At 39.2% G+C, this 19,567-nt stretch overlaps 1 protein-coding gene across 1 annotated transcript in view; it reads left to right on the forward strand.

Annotated features, from left to right (window-relative positions):
• Positions 1–19,322, forward strand: part of tgfbr3 (transforming growth factor, beta receptor III) — a 62,096-nt gene extending 42,774 nt beyond the window's left edge. Inside the window, exons 8-17 of the mRNA XM_026345065.2 lie at positions 758–947; positions 1,082–1,344; positions 2,233–2,388; positions 4,712–4,837; positions 5,292–5,480; positions 7,377–7,670; positions 8,232–8,358; positions 11,431–11,481; positions 11,800–11,907; positions 15,347–19,322. Coding sequence (XP_026200850.1) covers positions 758–947; positions 1,082–1,344; positions 2,233–2,388; positions 4,712–4,837; positions 5,292–5,480; positions 7,377–7,670; positions 8,232–8,358; positions 11,431–11,481; positions 11,800–11,907; positions 15,347–15,465 — 1,623 coding nt within the window. The 3' untranslated portion in view covers positions 15,466–19,322. The remainder of the gene's footprint in view (positions 1–757; positions 948–1,081; positions 1,345–2,232; positions 2,389–4,711; positions 4,838–5,291; positions 5,481–7,376; positions 7,671–8,231; positions 8,359–11,430; positions 11,482–11,799; positions 11,908–15,346) is intronic.
• Positions 19,323–19,567: the final 245 nt, after the last annotated feature.

Consider the following 19,567-nt stretch of genomic DNA (forward strand, 5'->3'; position numbering starts at 1 on the left):
AAGTTATGTTAGGTTGTGTGGATCTAATGCTAGATAAATCTCTGTGAAACTTGATAAACAATATTAATTAATAGCCGAGCTTCGCATCACAGCAGATACTGCATGTTATCTTACACCCACTTAACACTTTGATCTTGTACAATGACGTAGCAGGTTGAATTAGAAGGTATTTTTTAATTTTTTCTTTATAAACTGATTTGACGAATCTCTTGACTTTTTTTGTTCATCATTTGCCATATAATAGAGAAAATGCCCACCAAAAAAACACAGATGTCTGATAACCTGGATGATGTGTGTTAAGCCAGTCAGAAACTGGAAGTTACTAATTTACTTCTGTCTTGTCGCATTCAACCCTCATATCTTCCAGCTTCTGATTGACAGGGCAAGTGTCATTATAGCACATTATTGTACAGTATCATCTCCATCAAAGTTTGGTCAGTCTTGTCTTGTTCTGAAATAGCTGAAATTACAACTTTTACTTGACAACAATAGTACACAGGACCTGGATTTTAGGAGCACACTAACACCCTGTTTCAGCATAGATCGAGCTGCAGCACGCCTATTACATCACACTCACTCATACACATGACTCACACTTGACACAGAATGAGTACAGGACTGTTCTTGACGTTGAAAATCAGTAATGATCCCTGAACAGTAAATCATATCTTTTATGTATGATGATCATAAACATACAGTAAATTTCTATTTTTCACATATGACAAAATTGATTATACCTCTGCTTTTATATCCACAGGCTTCTGACACCGTGAGTGTTAGTTCTGATACGGAGCGACTAATGCAAGTGTCAAAATCCCCAAAGCAGCAGTTGCCATCAGGGTCACAGGCTTTGATCAAGTGGGCAGAGGAGCATGGCTACAGTCCAGTCACTTCTTACACCAGCACTCCTGTGGCTAACCACTTCAGTATCCGACTTAGAGAGCCAGGTAAACTGAAGAAAATTGTTCACAATGTGCCAGTGCACCTTTCACTGTTTGCCCTCTAATTGTAAAAGGTTTTATCACCATTGTCCTACCTGTAAAATCCGCCTCACAAGGTTGTAACTTTGCATGACTTCCAGATGTGGTGAATCCTCTGGAGAGCATGTTCCCTCTAGATCTCTCCATCACGCATGACTCCAGTCCTCATCTGGGAGCTGGAAGTGGTTTACGACGCTCTGGTTTGCCCTTTCCGTTTCATCCACCCATTTCTGAAGGCTTGCCCTACATCCCAAAGTGGGAGAACGAAGAGCCCGAGGAGCAACAGGGTGTTCTGAGTGTCGGCCTAAGTTTGCAGTGTGAGGACACGAGGATGGTGGTCAGCATCGACAAAGAGAGCCTACAAGTGAGTAGCATGTTGATCTCCATCACACATGATATAATATACAACATAATAACATAATATACAACAAACATGTTATATATTATATTATGCCATTAGCCATAAACATCAACACCACTTGATGGTGGAACAGGGATCTGCACGTTCACTGTGATGCTGTGTCAGTCATGGCAGCTGATCCCTGTCCATCACAGCAATAAAACCACTAATTGGATTTAATTTCATGGTAAATCAGTGCAAATTGCATATTCAATGTTGTATCAATCTGATCATATATTAAATCGACATCTGAAAAATGTCCATTCAGATTAATCACAGTGTGATGGATAGTGACACAAAAAGTAAAATAACAGTATCTAGACCAGTGAAGAGGCTGAGTAAATGTGTCCTTCACTATGAATATTGATCTGCATGTTGCAAGGCTGTTGAAAAGTACAGATTTAAATACAAATCAAATTGTCACTTGTATGTAGATAAAGTGACCTGACTTACAGCAACATTAAGCGAGTATGGGAAGTTTAAGGCCTACAAAAGACAAATATTTAAAAGTAGAAGTATGGATGCTGTCATTATTGAGCTGCTTTTTCACCAGTGCTCCTGCTTGACAAAGGCTGCTACTGAAGCAAGTCGGACTGTTTCCAGCATTTGGGATCTGTACACATGGACAGCTTTGTCAGCCCACATCACAGAATGGAAACTGGCATAGGGTGTAATTAGGAGAAGCTGGGGTTGGAGCTAGACCACCTTGTGGGGTTTGTTTACTCCTGAGAACCCAAAGTCTCACACAACTGCTTTAACATTTTTCTTTTTTTTACAGTTCTTAAAATTGGTTAATAAAGGAAAAGTTTTTTGATCTTTATCCAATGTTGGCATTTTTGTATGTTTTCTCAGGCGAACGGCTTTACCCATGCCAACCTCACGCTCCAAGATCAAGAATGCAAAGCAACAGTCAATGCCACCCACTACACACTGGAAACTCCACTGACTGGCTGTCAGACCACAGTATATCCCATTCAGGGCAGCCCGATGGTCCTCCACATCAACTCTGTGAGTATATGTACCTGTTATTACATTGTTGTTCAAAGAAGTGATGACAATGCAGCTACCTAACCTGAACTATGACAGTGACTCAGAGCATCCGACAAGAGTGTGTTCTTTAAGTTAACTGCTGCCATGGGAAATGTCCACTTAGAAGTTTGACGTCTGCACTCTCTTTCCACAAATAGGTCCAAAAGCAGTTTTATGGTCTTTTGTGCATGAGTGGAAAATAGAAAAACATGTACTAGTCTCGTTAGGTTTTATATGTTCTTACAGAGTGAGGAGTTCTCAAATTTCGTTAAAGTACAAAGCCCATTTCCGGAAAGGTTTTATTCTAAAATGAAATTAAAAAATAAAATGAGCTAAATCTTGTTAATTTGCTTGAAACTGTATTTATCTGACAAAAAAAATGTGTTTTCACTGATCAAATTTAGAGTTTGATGCCTGCAACACACTAACTAGTAAGGATGCACACTAAGTATGTACAGTGACATGTTTAGAACTATGTTAGATCACCTTTCTTTTTAATTCATTTAGGAACAGACAGGCCAGTCAAGCACACACACTGAAATATCCACCTCCTTCCTGCAAAAAACATCACCTTGAAAGCAGCATATGGCTCTAAAAAAATCCCAATACTGCGTCAATGGTACCTTCACAAATATTAAATTAAATTAAATTTGGTTTATTTTTATAGCACCAAATCACAACAAAGTCATCTCAAGGCAATTTTACAGTGTAACGTTTAAGACCTTACAAAATATAACTTTATATACAATTATGTAGAAAACCCAACAACCCCACTTGAACAGCACTAGGCGGCAGTGGAGAAAGAAACCCCCAGCAGTTGGGGTGATGGGTAATAAGGAACACGAGCTGGGTTTAGGCCGTCGCGAGACAGGTAACTTTTACTTAACTGATAATGTGTTATTGCAAGAGCAATCCTGCTCCCAGGCACTGATACTGTCACAGATCACAGACCATCACAGATTCTGGCTTTTGCACCTTTCTATATGATCTTTTTTGTCAGAAAGTTTTGTGTCTTTTTATTTTTCTGCTTGAAACAACTGGAGATGTAGACTAGTCTGACCATCAAACACACTTCCACTGCTTTTCGGTCCATCTGACATGAGCTCAGACTCAGAGAACTCACCACATGAAGTTTTCTCACGCAGTGCTGCTGAGGGCTCAAAGCTCATGTATAATCAACAGTAGTTTCCACCCCTGTTCTTTACACACTGAGATTTCTCCAGAGTCTCTAAAACTTTTCACAATATTTTGTACAATAGATGGTGAAAGACTTAAATAATTAGCAATTTTACATTGAGAAACATTCTTGTTCAACAGTTCTCTCACACTTCACAGTTGCCCACTATTATCAATTAATGTGCTAAATTTGGAATAATCCAGAACAATGTTAGGTGGATATTTTTTAACTTTTCAGTTTTATTTTTGTGTTTTAGTGTGTTGCAGTACCAAGTTTGCTTACATGTACAGAATACAATTAATAACATATTAACAAATCACAGATTTTAGTTTTTATTGCATCTTAGAAAAAGTCCCTATATTTCTGGCAGTGGGCTCTATACTTTGTCATGTCATGGTGAACACTTGTTTTTAAGGGTTTCACCATTCACATCTGACATCCAAGTTATCTTCATTAGAATGGAATGCATTTTTTCTGTGTTTGTTCTAAGAAGCAGGGATGAATCACTTCCTACCCGACCTTTTAAAATCTTTTGTGGGGAAAATGTGGAGCAGCACATTTTCTGTCTGATGCTGATTGAAAACGTGGGCATATTTCCAAGGTCATCATTTGTGTTAGCGCTTGGATACAGCGATAATGCCTGACCTCTGGTCAAAAGAGATTCATTTTTGTTGTCTGTGTCCCCACACATCCAAGATAATCTGTTTTGGCTGTTTGTTCCTGTGCTCATTTAATTCATCAGTAACACCAACAGGCAGGTCAGCTTGCATGTAGTGACACTGAGATTGTTCTCTCAAGTCAAATATTTTAAAAGCAGCGTGTACTCATGTCTGACTCCTGACATGTTTCTGCTCTGCTAAGAAATTAAAAGTATGTTTTATGTTGTCCAGTGTGAGTCCCACTGCTGAAGCCACAGGACATTCCCACATTTTCAGTCCAACTCATTGGTCACAGAATGTTTTGGCGACTGAACTCAAAGATTCCAATCTCTGCTGGATTTAACCAGCACGACTTGCAACATGATCTGTTAATTTAGAAAAAAAAAAAAAATCTGGAAATGATTTTTGTGAAAGTTTTCCTTTAACTGACTAACTGATGGTGCTTACGTTTTTCTGTGGATCACAGGTCTTGATAAGTCATGATGAGACAAAAGATGGGAGTGGTGGGCCACTTGGTTTTGAAGACTTGGAATCCGGAGATGTGACGTTACAGAGGGACCGACTGGAGCCCACAGAGCAACACACCATAACAGTAAGACACTTGTGCTTTCTGTGACAGCTGCACCTCATTGGAGGGTGAAAGTTGACAAGTTAAATTCACTGATTATCTACATCTCTGTGTAAATCAAACTAAGTTGGAAGAAACTCCATTTCCCAGAGTCCCTTGGTGCTACTTAAGACTCATCTGGCTCCTGAAATCGCTGTGTTTCCATGATGTCTGTTTTTTGAACTTGACATGACATTTTCCATTTTTAAGTTTCTCCATCTTGGTCTCTGACTTATTTTCCTTTGTCTCATCCATTTCTAATCTCTCACTTATTGTTCTTGTTTATACAATATCTCTTAGGTCCCTTCCCAGTTTTCTGGTTCTTCCTGATGTGGTCAAACACTAAGATACAGTTGTGTAGGGTGAGAGTGCTTAGCAGTGGAATCCGATATCAGATCCCTGCTGATATTTGTCTTGGCTTTGTCTCATTCCCTCCTAGTTCAACTGCACATACAGAAAGAACCTGGAAACCTCAGACACGCTCCCCAGGATTGTATCGGGACCAGCCAGTCGGCAACCGGTCAACAACATGACGTTCAATATGGAGTTATACAACACATTACCACCCAGCAGCCCGTCACGCCAGGCCTTCTACACTGTTACACAGAATCAACAAGTCTTTGTCGAGGTACACTTTGCATTTCTGTATTAATTTATAATTCAGTGTCTTGAGTGCTTTGCACATGTGTGCAGTGTTACGTAACACCCTAAATAGAAACTTTCATAAGAATAGAGAAAACTGTGCTGTGTATCCTCTCTCTGGGGATTTAGTTTTACCTCCTTTTATCTCTTACTGTGGCATCCGCAAGGTCAATTTGTATTGTATCTAGTTGGTGCTAAAGAGCTAACACTCACATTAATTGTTTCTCTCTCCTTCCTGTGAGTCTGGCTCAAAATCCTTGTTTTGCACTGGTGATTATGGAGGTCATGTAAGAGACGCCAAAGATTCATATTAGGAGGTCCTTTGAACAGATGATTTATGGTAATATCAGCAGGAGATGCTTCACTGACAGTGTGGACGCAGAGCCAGCAGGTTACAAAGAGTTTTCTGTGTACGAGACTGGAGCGTAACCTTCTCGTCAGAACTCTCACTCTGCTGAGACCTGACCTGAGGCTTAGCCAAAAGGTGCACAAGTGTACTCTGATGCTCAAAGAGTGGCTTTTTGTTCGTTTTAAACCACCATCTGTGTACAGGATGATACAGTATATTGCTGGAAATATATTTATAATCAAACGTTAGCTCTGTTGTTTATCACAAGCCTTAATCTGCATCATTTCAATATTGTTTTCTGTGTCTGTGCCTTTTTTCCACTTTAATGAGGATACCATCATTGGCTATACAAACACAGGAAAGTTGTGGAATAATAAGTCAAGGCACTGTCTTGTGGTTATGGATGGAAAGATATTACTGCCATCTGAACAGTGACTGAAATACAGCTTGTAGAAATGTGTTTGAGTTTTTGTCTTGTGTCAATATCCAGATGGTGCACCTCTCTGTGGTTTCCAGACACTCACACTGGGAGCTACATTTTCATTAATGGTTCAGTGAGAACGGATGGATACGATGCACATCTTTCCAGTTATCAGTTATCATTTAACTTTTGGGGGTTGATTCCAGACTTGACGTTTTCTTGCCTCATTGGAATTTGTAGTAAAACTGCCAGAAAATTTCACATAAGTAGAAATGGAGCATGGAGTTAATAAGGCTAAAGTGCTCACAAACCATTGCCTAGTTAAAAATAAATCTGTTTAGCTAAATGTTTCACTATATTTATTAACTCTGTTGGTTAATGAGTGGGGTGCCCCCTAGTTTTGCATCAATTAATATGATTACCGTATGAATGATATGATTACCATGTAGTAAATAACACCCTGTCTCTCTGTGACATGTTGACTACAGCACGAGTTTGTTTACTTTGTCGTTCATTCTCTGTGGTGTAACACTGATACTCCAGCAGCTGCTGTCAATTAAGAAGAATTTCTAATGTTTCCCCACAGATGTTTTTTCTTGTTTGCAATATTTAAAAAACTGTTAACAAAATATTTTTAAAAAGCATGTTGACATTATTTAATACTACAAAACAGACTAAATATGATTTCAGTTGGACTAAAAAATGTACAAAAACCAAACCGGAAATAAAGTCAAATTGTGGTTTTATGGGTTTTATTTACAGGGATACAGCAAGACTATGTTTTGCCTGAAGCACTGACTTCCTCAGTTTTGTTGACTAGCTTTTTCCTCGCCACTACAAGTGTTTATTCCAAGCTAAGCTTATTATCTCCTGGCTATAGTTCTGTATTTACCCGACAGATTCAGTGTGAGAGTTGTAAATATTTTTATCAAGCTTCCAGTTAAAAAGCAAAGAACATTTATCCTAAAATGTCTTGTAAAGACCTTGTACCACTGATCACTGCTGTCATGACCTTGCAAACTTACTGAGTTACTTAAATGAAGAGGCTTGTCATGATAAATCATCTATGTATTTGAGAAATGAATATTTCTCTTTTCTCATGTGTTCTCCAGGTCACTTCAAGCGCATTGGATCCAGATCTGGGGTTCACCATCATATCGTGCTTCATTTCTCCCAACTCCAACACCAACATGCCCTCAGACTACACTCTCATTGAGACGGTCTGCCCCACAGATGAGTCAGTCAGATTCTATCCTCAGAGGGGCTTCCCTGGTCTCCTCACACAAACGGATAAGAAAAGTTTCAGCTTCACCTTCAACTCAAAGTTCAACATGTCCCTACTTTTCTTGCACTGTGAGATGTCTCTGTGCTCCAAGAGGTCTCAAAGCAACCAAATACTACCGCCGGTATGCAGTATAATCTTCTCCAAGTTACTTTCATTCTTTTGCATGTTCAATGAATCTTTACTGTGTTTGATCTGAGCCATTCTGTATTGTCTCCAGCTTAGCCAAAAACATGGATTGATGCAAGGTTTGTCAAGTATCCAGCTGCTGACCAAAATGAGCCTCCATCTTGGCTTTTATTTTCACTTTTTTCTTACTGCATATTCTGTCCAGCTCTCTTGCAAACCATTTTCACTACTTTTTAATTCTTTTCACCTAAAAAAGTAGTGTTATCCTGGGAGTTGCAATTGAGTATGTTTCTGTACTGATTACGATCAGGTTCAGGTTGAAGCTAATGAATTAGTCATTTGTTTCATGTGTATACTTGTGGTCTGATTTGATTTGAGCGACATTTACTTGATGCTAAGAAATGTAAATGCTTGAGCTTTTACAAAATCCTTTTTGTAGGTAAATGCTGAGGTTACATGCCTTTTACAGAGTGACATGTTTGCACTTTGAATTTCATTGTGTCTGTTTCTTCTTTGATTTCTGAAGTTATTAATTGTCTTAAATGCTCCCACGCAGTGCTTACAAGCCAGTGAGAGGTGTGATTCTGTTACTGTTGAAAATATCCTCAAGATGGTGATGAACAGCAAGAAATCTACCAAGCCATTGGTTGTGGTTGATGGATCTCATCAAACAGACATAACAGGTTAGTGAGAGCAGAAGAAAACACATTTTATACCCGCTTAGACCTTGTGGTAGCTATGTCCCGAAGTCTGATTTTCAATGCCGGTGAGTGTGATGAAACCTGGAATAAAGGAAAAAGCCGGTCTGAAGCTGAAGGCGCCAGAGAAAGCCCAGTCCAGTACTTGGAGATTACACCACACCACAAAACAGTGCACATCACTTCCCCACATCTGGTCGTCATTAAATGTGGTGTGTGAGTGTGTTGTTTGATTGTGTATGTAGGTGCCTGTGTATACACATGTGGTGTGTGCGTACACGTCTGTTTACATTAATCGTCAATACACAAGTGTGTGTGTGTGTGTGTGTTTTTGGGTGTGTATACATACTAGCATACTACAGTAAAGGGGAGTGTGCTAACGCTGAGGCCCAGTCCAGTTCTCTGGATCGGTCCACGCTGAGAAAGAAGTGGAAAAAGAGGAGTCATATAGCACCAAGCTCCACTTGTTTTCACTTAGGTCCTTCATTCTGGGCCCTCCTGGAGAGGGGAGTGTGTGCATGTGTATTAGAGAGGGGCGGTTCTCTCATTGGCTTTGGGAGTCAAGCCAGCGTCTAAATGCTTCTTTATGATCACTTTTTTAGTCGCTGATTCATTCACTTGCTCGATCCCCCCCAAATCAGCATTCCCTCTGCACAATGACATCAACAAGAGACTTTTAGCCAGTTTCAAGTTTTATTAGGACATCATTTTAATCTATGTGAACCAGAGTCTGACCGATGGATCTGCACCGCCAATTTCAAATAGTGTCACATACATTCTGTACATACAGTGGCTGGTGACTCCAGGCTGTTTTTAATTATGTGGCCAAAAGAGTCTTGATTATTCTGCCAGCTTTACTGTATCCCTACAAAGATGGTGTCGGAAAAGCAAGAAAGAAAAAGGGGGAGAAACACTTAACCTGCAATTAGGCAGGAGCCAATAATGTGCCAGAAATTTTGAAGTAGCCCTTTCTCAGAGCCATCTCAGTTTTAAAATAGCTCAACAACTCAGGTAGAACTTAAACAATTATTCAGTTGTCAGGAACTTAATATGCAGTAATTTGATCCAACTTGAGTTTTTAGAAACTGTGTTTAGTTTGATACAGATCTTCAGTTTTTCCAGCTTTGTTAACTGAAATATCAGTATTGGTACTGGCCTCCAAAACGGCTTTCCCCTGAGTAGTCAATGGATTTATTGCATTTTAATTGGACATTGGTCTTTACTGCTGGACAGAAATACAGTGTAGATGTAGTCACTTTTTAGCACAGTGCCAGTGTTGATGTTATAGAACCCGCCGAAGATATTGGTGAACAGAGACCGTAAATTTACAGTAATGAGTGAATGAGTAAGCTACACTAGTCAAGAGTAGGCAGCGGGATGCACTGCCCACACCAATATGCCAGTGCAGTGGGTTTATTTTCCACAGAGGAGATTAAGTCAACACAGATATGCAATAAATGTAGTCTTTGGAAAATCAATTCCAAAGGCTATGCTTTCTAATATAAAGGCATCCCTTATGTTAGGATGGCAAACAAAACAAGCTGCCTTTTCAAGGGCCACAGTTCTGCACTGGACAACATCCCAAAGAGCAGAATTTGATCTCCAAATCAAAGAGGGACACTTGTGGCCAACTTGCTGCATGGAAAAACATAACAGCCTCTAAACCCAGCCATCAAAAGTAGATTTACTGCTTCACAGCATCACTAAATGTTATACCCATTTTAAAGACTTGGTGATGTTCAGAAGAAGTTGCACAGCATCGCTTGGCAGTATAGATTGTATCGTTACACCATCCATCCAACAGTTCATCAGTAGTAGTAGTTGTTTTACTTCGGACCATCTTTGAAAAATATTCTTCCCCACGCACCAGCAAGCATATGCAGTATATTATCAGTTGTACAGTACTTGGTGTTCTAAAGGCCTTATGGACCTGAGCTGATGGTAGTAATAGGCTTTGAATGATCAAGTTCAACTACAGCTGGCTTTCTAAGTATGAACCCCCCAGTGTCAAGAGTCTTGCAGAGGTGACATCAGCGGTTTCTGCTCTCTGTGAGGAGATGTCAGAGTTGAACAAAAACAAGTCTTTTATGCTGGAGTGCTCTTTCATCCATAGCAAGCAAGCTTACATAAACAAATGACGTTCTTGGAGATATCAGTTCTGCTCCAACATTGGGAACAGCTTAAAGCTGCAGGCACAAGTTATGAATTGAACTTGAAGAGCACCCTCTGGTTCTGTTAAAGATGGGAATATACTGTAAGCTAAGACCTGAGAAACGCCCAGCAGAGGATTGTTCCCTATAGACATCAAGGCATTATTATATAGGGTTTTCTACTTGAAAACCATCATCTAGAATCATAAACATTTTTTTTATTACAAAATACTCATTCTGTCTTTTTAGTTTACTGTGCTTTTCATCTCTCTGCTGTTTGTGCGACTGAAAGTGTCACTGAGCACTTTCTACATTCTTAGCAGAACAGGTCACAAAGGACAGATAAAACTGGAACAGTGGGATTTGGGGGGATGGGGGGGGGGGGTTGTGTGGCAGAGAGGACGTCCTCTGGCCATCATCCCCTCCGAAATTAAAGTCTTCTGTGATGACCTGTCATCGTCCATTATGCGAGATGAAAACTCAAAGGTGTTCTTTCCAAGAATAGCACCCATTGTCCTGGAGTCTTGGACATGTACCAGACTCACTTTCATGAGTTCGCCCATACACAAGCGCCTTTGTATTGTTTGTTAAGACATCATTACAGCTAATTTCACTTTTTGAAAGCACTCCAGATGGCTTGAAATAAATAGCTAGGCAGGAGTGGTCATCTTTGTGGACACTGTCAGCTTACAGAATAGCTGCTCTTTCAGCGTTTTCCTTGTTCAGGTTTCTGTATCACATTCCACAGAGAATAGTTTATCAACACTCTGCAATATCAGCAGTCCACCAACATGGTCTGTGGCTGACGGCCTAAATCGGAGCATGCATTGTGTTCTGTTTTGATTAAAGAAATGTAGTGCTGAACAACATACTGCATGTTAAAACTAGATCATATTTTATTTTGCAGTTACTCCTACCCGCAAAGAACCCCAAGATCCACGTGGTTCTCCTAATAATAGTAAGTTGTTTTACTGAAGTGTTGTATTGTATTATTCTCAATATTTGAATTGTACTCCTCTTGTTTATTTATATTTTCACGTTTGTTTATGTATGAACTTTATGGAGCTACACAAGGGTCAATATTCAAAAAATAAAAATAAAGAAATAATATTTGAATAAAATGTATCAGTTAAAATATAAAATGAAAGACTGAACATTGATAAAATTATATTTTATATTATTGAGTTTGAATAATTCTGCAAACTAATGTTCATTTAAATATGTTGAAGTTTTCTTGGTAACATGTGTAATATGTGCTGATTTATTTTTTTCCCAGATATACTGGTTATGTTGGACACTCCCACTGTGGTGGGAATCGCCTTTGCAGCCTTTGTGATTGGGGCTCTGTTGACCGGAGCCCTGTGGTTTATCTACTCACACACAGGTAGGTCCTTTGCCTGCTGATCCATGATAACAGCTCTCTGCATTAATAAAAAGACATGATGCAAAGGAATGTGCAACGTCTCAGTGCCAGATATGTGCCGCCGGGATTGCCAAACATCCTGCTGCTGACAGAGGCCAGTTCACAATAACTTATTGACTCCTTTACTGTAAATATATCCTGTTGGTCAGCAGCAAGAGCTCTTCTCTTTCCTGCCTTTGAATGTTTTGGGTAGCTGTGGAGTGGTCAGCGAATATTCACAGTACAATGGCTGGAGACGAGTTGGAAATTCCCCTTGATGGGTTTAGTGGGCGCTCACAGGAAAAGACACACAATCTGTCCATTAGATGCCAAGACCTTCCCCATCATCCCCAGCATGCCGACCCCAGCTGACCCCTGAAAGGAAGTGCACTCCCAGCAGCCTGCTGAGTTCACTGCTGCATAGAGCTGCCCTGTTCTTTTTGGCCTTAGTGTTTGACTGGTGATCCGCTATGCCATTGACCTGTTGGCCCGCCTCTGATGTGTTCTCCATGGAAATCTTTTCATAAATGGGGTCAGGATGTTTGAGTTTAGACTTTGTGGCTTTCAGAAAATACAACAATGTGAGTGTTTGAATTTATGCTAAGTTTACAGTTTGGAAGGAGCTCACAGTTTGACAGTGTTGGGAAGGTCAGAGTAATAAATCATCCTTCCTGGTAGCTTTGAATTTAGCAGCGACATAGACTCTTGTCAAAACTGTTAGAGTTTTACAAACTGTTTAAAACTCCAGTTGTGCAAAGTCACCTTTAAAAGTGTTTACTGGACAGGATTTCATTTAGCAGGAAAGATCAGCTGTCAGATTATAATACCCTTATCTTTAAAACAATATTGGTACTGGCTCCCCTTCAGGAAGTCACTTTATTTCAGCTTTATGGGTTTACTAGAGGAACAACTAAGAGAAATGGGGCAGTTCTCCAAAGGTAAAGGTATTACAGTAAATGTCAAAAGTGTCAGGTGCAAGGATAGTAGTTATGAAAAAAGAGTAAATTACCTTACATGGCAACACTGGTGGTTCCATGTAGAAACCAAGCCCAGAATGTAAATCCCCCTGAACATATCATTTTATTTTAAACCGCTGTACATCACAATGAAACGTGAAAAGTTATGGGATGGGTCTTAGGGTCCGAGAACAATATTAACGGCTTGATGAGGAAGAGTTTTTAAATTTATAAATTACATCAACTTGTTGGAATTATATTTTGTGGGTTTTGCAACCATTACAGTTTAATTCCATAAAAGGCACTTGCTTGACATTTTACTCATTACCTTGGCACATGCAGAACAACAGGTCTGCATTCTACCAGGGCTGAAGTCACCTCTGCCAGGAAATCAGTTTCTCACTTCTGCTCAACTGGTGAACAGAAGTACAAACCAAACCACACTACTGCAACATGCTAGTGACAAGGCTCTACGGATGGCAGTGATGGTTGCTTGACTTGAAATTCTGACATTCAGAGTACTCAGTGAATACTAATAAGAGTTTGTAGTTTTGAGTGACACACTTCCATGGGTGTTTTGTTTTGTTTCTGGTACTGTTGTGAAATTTGCTGCGCACATTAATGTCTCCTTCAAGATGAATTGCACCAACATCAAATTGAGCATGTGTGTCCAGTACTTTTGTTTATGACCAGATGTCTGCACAACAAATGAGATTCCAATTAGCCCCAGCTGCACTTTGTGTGTCGGGATAATCCCAATGTTTTCTCAGATGTGTGTATCTGGTAAGAGAAGTTACTTTCTGCACATTACCATGAATCTCTCCCTCTCAGCAGTCGGTCATACCTGTAAGAAATACTAACTCAGTTATCTACAGAAAAACCTGCTTTCCGTCACTTCTTAAATTAAGATATAACTAGGCACACAGCCCTCAGCAGACATTTAGCATCAGTGCCAACAATATCTCCTGTCTGTCTAGAATTAAAGTCATTGGTTTAAATCACGCGTAGAGTATACAACACGCAGAGGAAAGCTATTTCTCCACTTGGCACATTGCAGAGTTTTAATGTTACATTCTTGGACACTAATATATTGAACGATTGGAATGTTAGCTGTGATCTTGTTCGAGATATGCTGATATTTTCTTCACACAGTTCCTCCTCCAGAGGTTAGGGCAAACTGTCCCTGACTCACACATCTGTTCCAGCAACTGTACAGTATATCAAGTTTTCATACACACAATGTTTCTGTGTCTTTATCTGTGCTATCAAGAACAATGATATTTGACTTGGGAGTTCATATTTCCTCACACAGATGAGGTGAATCCAAGTCCCTTTGTTTTGTGGAGTGCTTGGTCCTGTGAGGGAAAGACTGCTGGCAGCTCTGATCTGTTAAACATTAGCAGAACTCGGGGGCCAAGAAGAGGGAGCGGGGTGCAGGATCTTTGGACACATTTTCATGTCATACCGTATATGCAAGCATTCCTACATATATACACTACTTTTAACACACACTAAACTATTGGTAGGAAAACCTTTGTCAGAGATAGGTACATTTTCTCGTCTGCTTTGGAGGGGAAAGAAGCTACTGTACAGTTTGAAGCAACCAAGGCACAGACTGTAATAATTGTGCCAAAAATTTAAATTAAACACAGACTTATTTCCAAATCTTCTCTCTGTCTTTCAGCGACATTGTTGTAAACAAACGTAAGCACTTTTTTTTAACTTTGCCATTTCATTTAAGCATCGGATCCCGAGAGTACATGAAATGAAATGCTCAGATAGACATAGAACAATAAACCAGTCAGTGGTTTGAGCTCCAGTCAGAAGGTCCTGTGTTGTGTTTGTTCTGCTTTATCTACATAAGCCAGGCTAATTGACTCCAGATCACAAAAAAAAATTAACTCCATGAAAGTAAACCTCCTCATCTTCTTTGGTGCAAAATATCATCTTCAAAGAGGATTCGGTTGTTTTAGGCTTTCTGAGGTGACATCTTTTGGGTCCTAGCACTCAAAAGCATGTAAATCTGTGGCTGATTATGCGTGAAGATGGTAAAAGTTAGGGAAAATCAAATCCAGACTTCTTCCTGTACAACTGCACATTTGCTAGTTGCTTTGTTCAGAAAAAAAAGAATGAAAATAGAATTCTTATTTTTTCTGTAGTAAGAATGTTTTCTGTGCACAAAGCTCTGGGATAAAGATTTATGGTTTAAAAGGTTTATGTCAAGTAGTGACAGTCATAGTAAACTGTAGAAGATTAACTGTTGAGTTTTTCCCTTTACAGTGAAAGAGCACAGAGAAATAATGGAGGCTCGAGTCTTAGAGGAGTTCAATTTGTAGCTTTACCCATTTCAATTTGCCATGTTGCTCCTTTCCTCTCGCTTTCTGTAATTTTTATTTATATATATGTATTTTTGATCTCCCTCTGGTCTGAACCACTCCTCACTACCTCTTCTGCTCTTTGTCTAGGTGAGACAGCTGGCACACAGCAGGTCCAGAAGGCTCAACCTGCCTCAGAGAACAGCAGCGCGGCCCACAGTATCGGCAGCACACAAAGCACACCCTGCTCCAGCAGCAGCACAGCGTAGCCCAGGACGTGCCCCAGGGGGACACATGGACCTGCCATGGCGCAGGAAAGGGCCTGACGGTTCACAGGGACTGGTTTGTTCATTTCCTTCCACGAAAGGAATTATTTAGGGGATATGGTAGAAAGGAAAAAAAAATCAAATAGGAAAAAAACAAACAATGTCCTTAGTTTTTGTGCCACTTGAATAGTGTGCAGACAAATGTACTGTCCTTACATTATCAGCGTGCAAGAGTTCTGAGACCCAGCTTAGCAGCCTAAACTCATATCTAGCACACAACAATACCAGTTTATACCAGTCCTTTTCTACCAATCCAAATGTTGTTGTTATGCTCACAGCACATTTTTCCTTTTTTACCTTAAAAGGTTTGATTTAGGCTGTTTATAACAAGCAGGTGGACTCCAGCAGGGAGGAACAGCAACAAAAGTGATGTCAGTACAAGTGAGGTGTTGATGGCTGGACTGTAACATGTTACTTAATGACATCCAACCCTCTAGATGGCAAAGGAGCAAAAAGCAAACCACTATTAACAAGCAGATAAATGTACAGTATGAACAGAAGTCATCATTCTGACACAACGAGACAGATAGTGACTTTAAAAATATACAACACGGTGTAGTTAATGAATGTATATGGAAGAGTAAATGCGAAACAATGTGAAAGAAAAATGTGAATGGCATGTTAATATACTCATTTCACTCATTCTTCCCCCAAACGTCGGTAAAACATGTTTCTCCTGTGCTTACCATACAGAAGCTATAATTTGAGTAGATGGGGGGTCTGAGTCTCAGTGTAGTAGATGTTACACAACGTCACAGGGGCATTATTGGTTCCCTTACTAGTTGCTAATGAAATAGTTCATCATCTTGGGAAATATGTTTTATTTGTATCCACAAAGATGGATAGAATGAGTAAAAAGGTAAAAATAAATAGGTGATCAGCCTAACTCGGCATGAAACACAGAAGGAGAAGAAGCCATGATTTCAGAGATAGTTCATTGTTTTCTGAATAACCCAGGTGAGCTTTATGTTTATGCTAATAAACCTGCACCTACCAATTATACAAAACAATATGATACATATGGCTAAATCTCATTTGCTGGCTCTGTACAGAGAAGGACATGTAAAGGTGACAAGTTGCTGTTATAGCTGGACTTTAGTGTTGTACCTAATTATGCTAAGCTAGGCTAATCACCTCCACAGACATGGAAATGTCACCAGTTTTCATAAATCATTTTTCCCAATATGTTGAACTATCCATTTAAGATCTGTATATTTTTGTGAATATTGTAAATACTGAAAAATCTTATAAGGCAGAGTGTGTGGGCAAATTCAGTTTTTCATACTTTTGGATCTGACGGGATTAATTAAATAAATTTTAAAATGGATAAAATAACAATGGGCGTGTTCAGTGTCAGATTCAAATAAACATTACCTCAGAGTATTTCGATTTTGTCAGTTAATATTCGTTCATATTTTGGCATTTCCCTCGATTAATGACTTCAACAATGATGTAGTTTCTACAACTCGATTATTGCGTTTTCATTTTAGTGTTTCAGTATTTTGCAACAACAGATTGTTGAATAAGCTGCAGCTAAAGCGCATTCTTGCAGCATACATATATTTTCATATTTTGTGCAATGCCAGCGTCTCAGAGTGTTTGCTGTACTGCCTACTTATATTAACCTGTATGTGTTTTATCAGACTGTGTGCAGGACTAGCTGAGGCCTTTAAGTCTTGGGAAGGGAAGTTTCTTTGTAACATTTTAACTGTGTATCTGGTAAGAAGTGAGATAAACAGAATGTCAGTCTCTTCTTTTTCTTTTCTCTTGTATAAACATGTATAAAGCTTCCTACAGAGGGAACAGAGTATATATATATATATATATATATATTTGTGTATAAAATTATATTTTGGAATATATTTACTAAGAAAAATCTATTGTTGTGTGTAAGTACTGTGAATTGTGGATGTGCTCATTATACATTTGTGAGGGATTTGTATGATTATTTCTGAAAGCCTAACAGCATGTTTTATGACACAGAGAGATTAATGTACACATATATTCAAATTCAAATTCGTTTTTTAATTTATCATAAACAAATTATTATCAGTGATGATCTTAAAGATTGGCATTTATTTAACTTTGAAACCTTTGTATCTTCATTTAGTATGAAGGAATGTGTCATAAAACATGTTATGAGTTTTTAATGGATATAAATACTACAAAGTATTACCAGCTGGTTATTTCTTCTGTATATGGAATACATCTCTCAACTTTTATATTTTGTTTAAACATTACTCGACTTTGTCGTCATATATCTGAGTGGACTTTATTTTCCCACATGGCAATAATGACTTTTTACTGGAGCTATCGCGGATTGAATGCTGTTTTCTTTAAATCGTGTGTTTACTAAAATATTTTCTAATGAAATAAATCAGATGTTACATTTATATACATATCACTCAATTTGTAAAAAAAAAAAAAAATTTCTATTTGATATATTTGAAGGTCATCTGTAGAGATCACCTGTGTTGTCCTCACCTGTTTTCCTATAAACAGTGACATTTAAGAGTTGAAGTTTTTTTATTTTTCTTATTACATCAACGTTAAACCACTGATGGTACTTAAACCAAGTTTGGAATAAGAAAGTAGAAGATATAATAAATGTGCATGTGTTCATTGTGATGGGAGAAAATCCAACATTCTCTGATTTTCTTCCTGGAAACTCGATTTTCAATACCACTTGAGAAATAATTGTTATTAAGTTATATTAGAACCACTTGGTTTTAGAGCAACATTAGAACGTGTTTGTTTGATTGGGCCTCGTGCCAGGTGGGCCCATCCAAAACTCAGCTGCAACCCTGAACGCAGTAAAACTCAAGTTCAACAGTAAATACTGTACGTAGCAGTGGTCCAGTGTGTTGTGCACTGCTGCTGTTGTGCACAACAACACTTTATACTGTATATGCAGGACACACTTCCAGTGTAGTGAAAGATCCATGTTTTGCAGTGTGGAAGAGAGCCACAACCTATAATCAGCGGTCATTGTGGGATTAAGGCTTTCTGACATTCCTGTAGTTTTGTGGTTTCGCTTATCGACTGTGGTAAATCCATCTTCCCCGTATGTAATTATCCCCTCCACCCCTTCATGTCATGCTCATGAGAGGCTGAGCCTAGAGTTATGTTCTGGATCTAATCTCCTCATTTGAGATAATTTGGGGATATACTTTCACTCAAACTAACGCTACAAGTCAGAGCTGCTGTGCAAACATCAACATTCCTCCATTCTTCCTCCATTATTGCGGTGCATGCTGGGAAAACGTCCAGTCACTTTCCACTCCCGACTGTAAATAGCAATAAGCAGGTATATGCTATCAATACGAAACAATGCTGTATGACACACCACGTGTGTGCTGAAGTAGTAAACACAGAGTTTCACTACACAGTGCGACTCACGGTTGATGCTGATCTGAAACAGCTGTAATTGGAGCACAAATCCATACAACTAATTATTGATTGTATTTTTTTTTAACAATTGGACTACCTCATGTTCTATGAATGTGTGTGTGTTTGTGTGTGTGTGTGCTTATTTTCAATCTCAACAAATGTTTAAATGCTTTGAGTTTATACTGCAGTTGTATGCTTTAGGGTCCCTGTTTGGTTTTACTGCAGTTCACTTTAAACTTTCTTTTTTAAACCAAGCAATGAAGAGTTTTTGGGGGGGGGGGTTGTGTGTACGTGTGTGTCTCGGGTTGGCGTTATTGTTTCCTTTGGCTTTTGAGGCTTTTATACGCTCTAAATACGCATGATAATTGTATACCCATTACGTCTAATAAATTCTCATCTTATTCACTAAACTCTTGTGCTGTTTTTCATAACCTTTCGCCATTTGGGGAGTTTTCACGCTGGGCGACCACAGCATTAGTGTGTGAGTGTGTGTCTGTGTGTGTGTGAGGGCACACTGTGGACACCTCCTGCACGGGTTTGGTTCAGAACAATGAGCTGTAATAACTATGTGTTAGGCTTTGGCTCCGATGCGGTGAAGTCATGACTCGTCTCTGGTGAGATCATAACTGATACAGACCATGTGGACCTCTGGCTG

This window comes from Anabas testudineus, chromosome 4 (genome assembly GCF_900324465.2).
Source record: "Anabas testudineus chromosome 4, fAnaTes1.2, whole genome shotgun sequence".
In the NCBI taxonomy this organism is placed as follows: domain Eukaryota; kingdom Metazoa; phylum Chordata; class Actinopteri; order Anabantiformes; family Anabantidae; genus Anabas; species Anabas testudineus.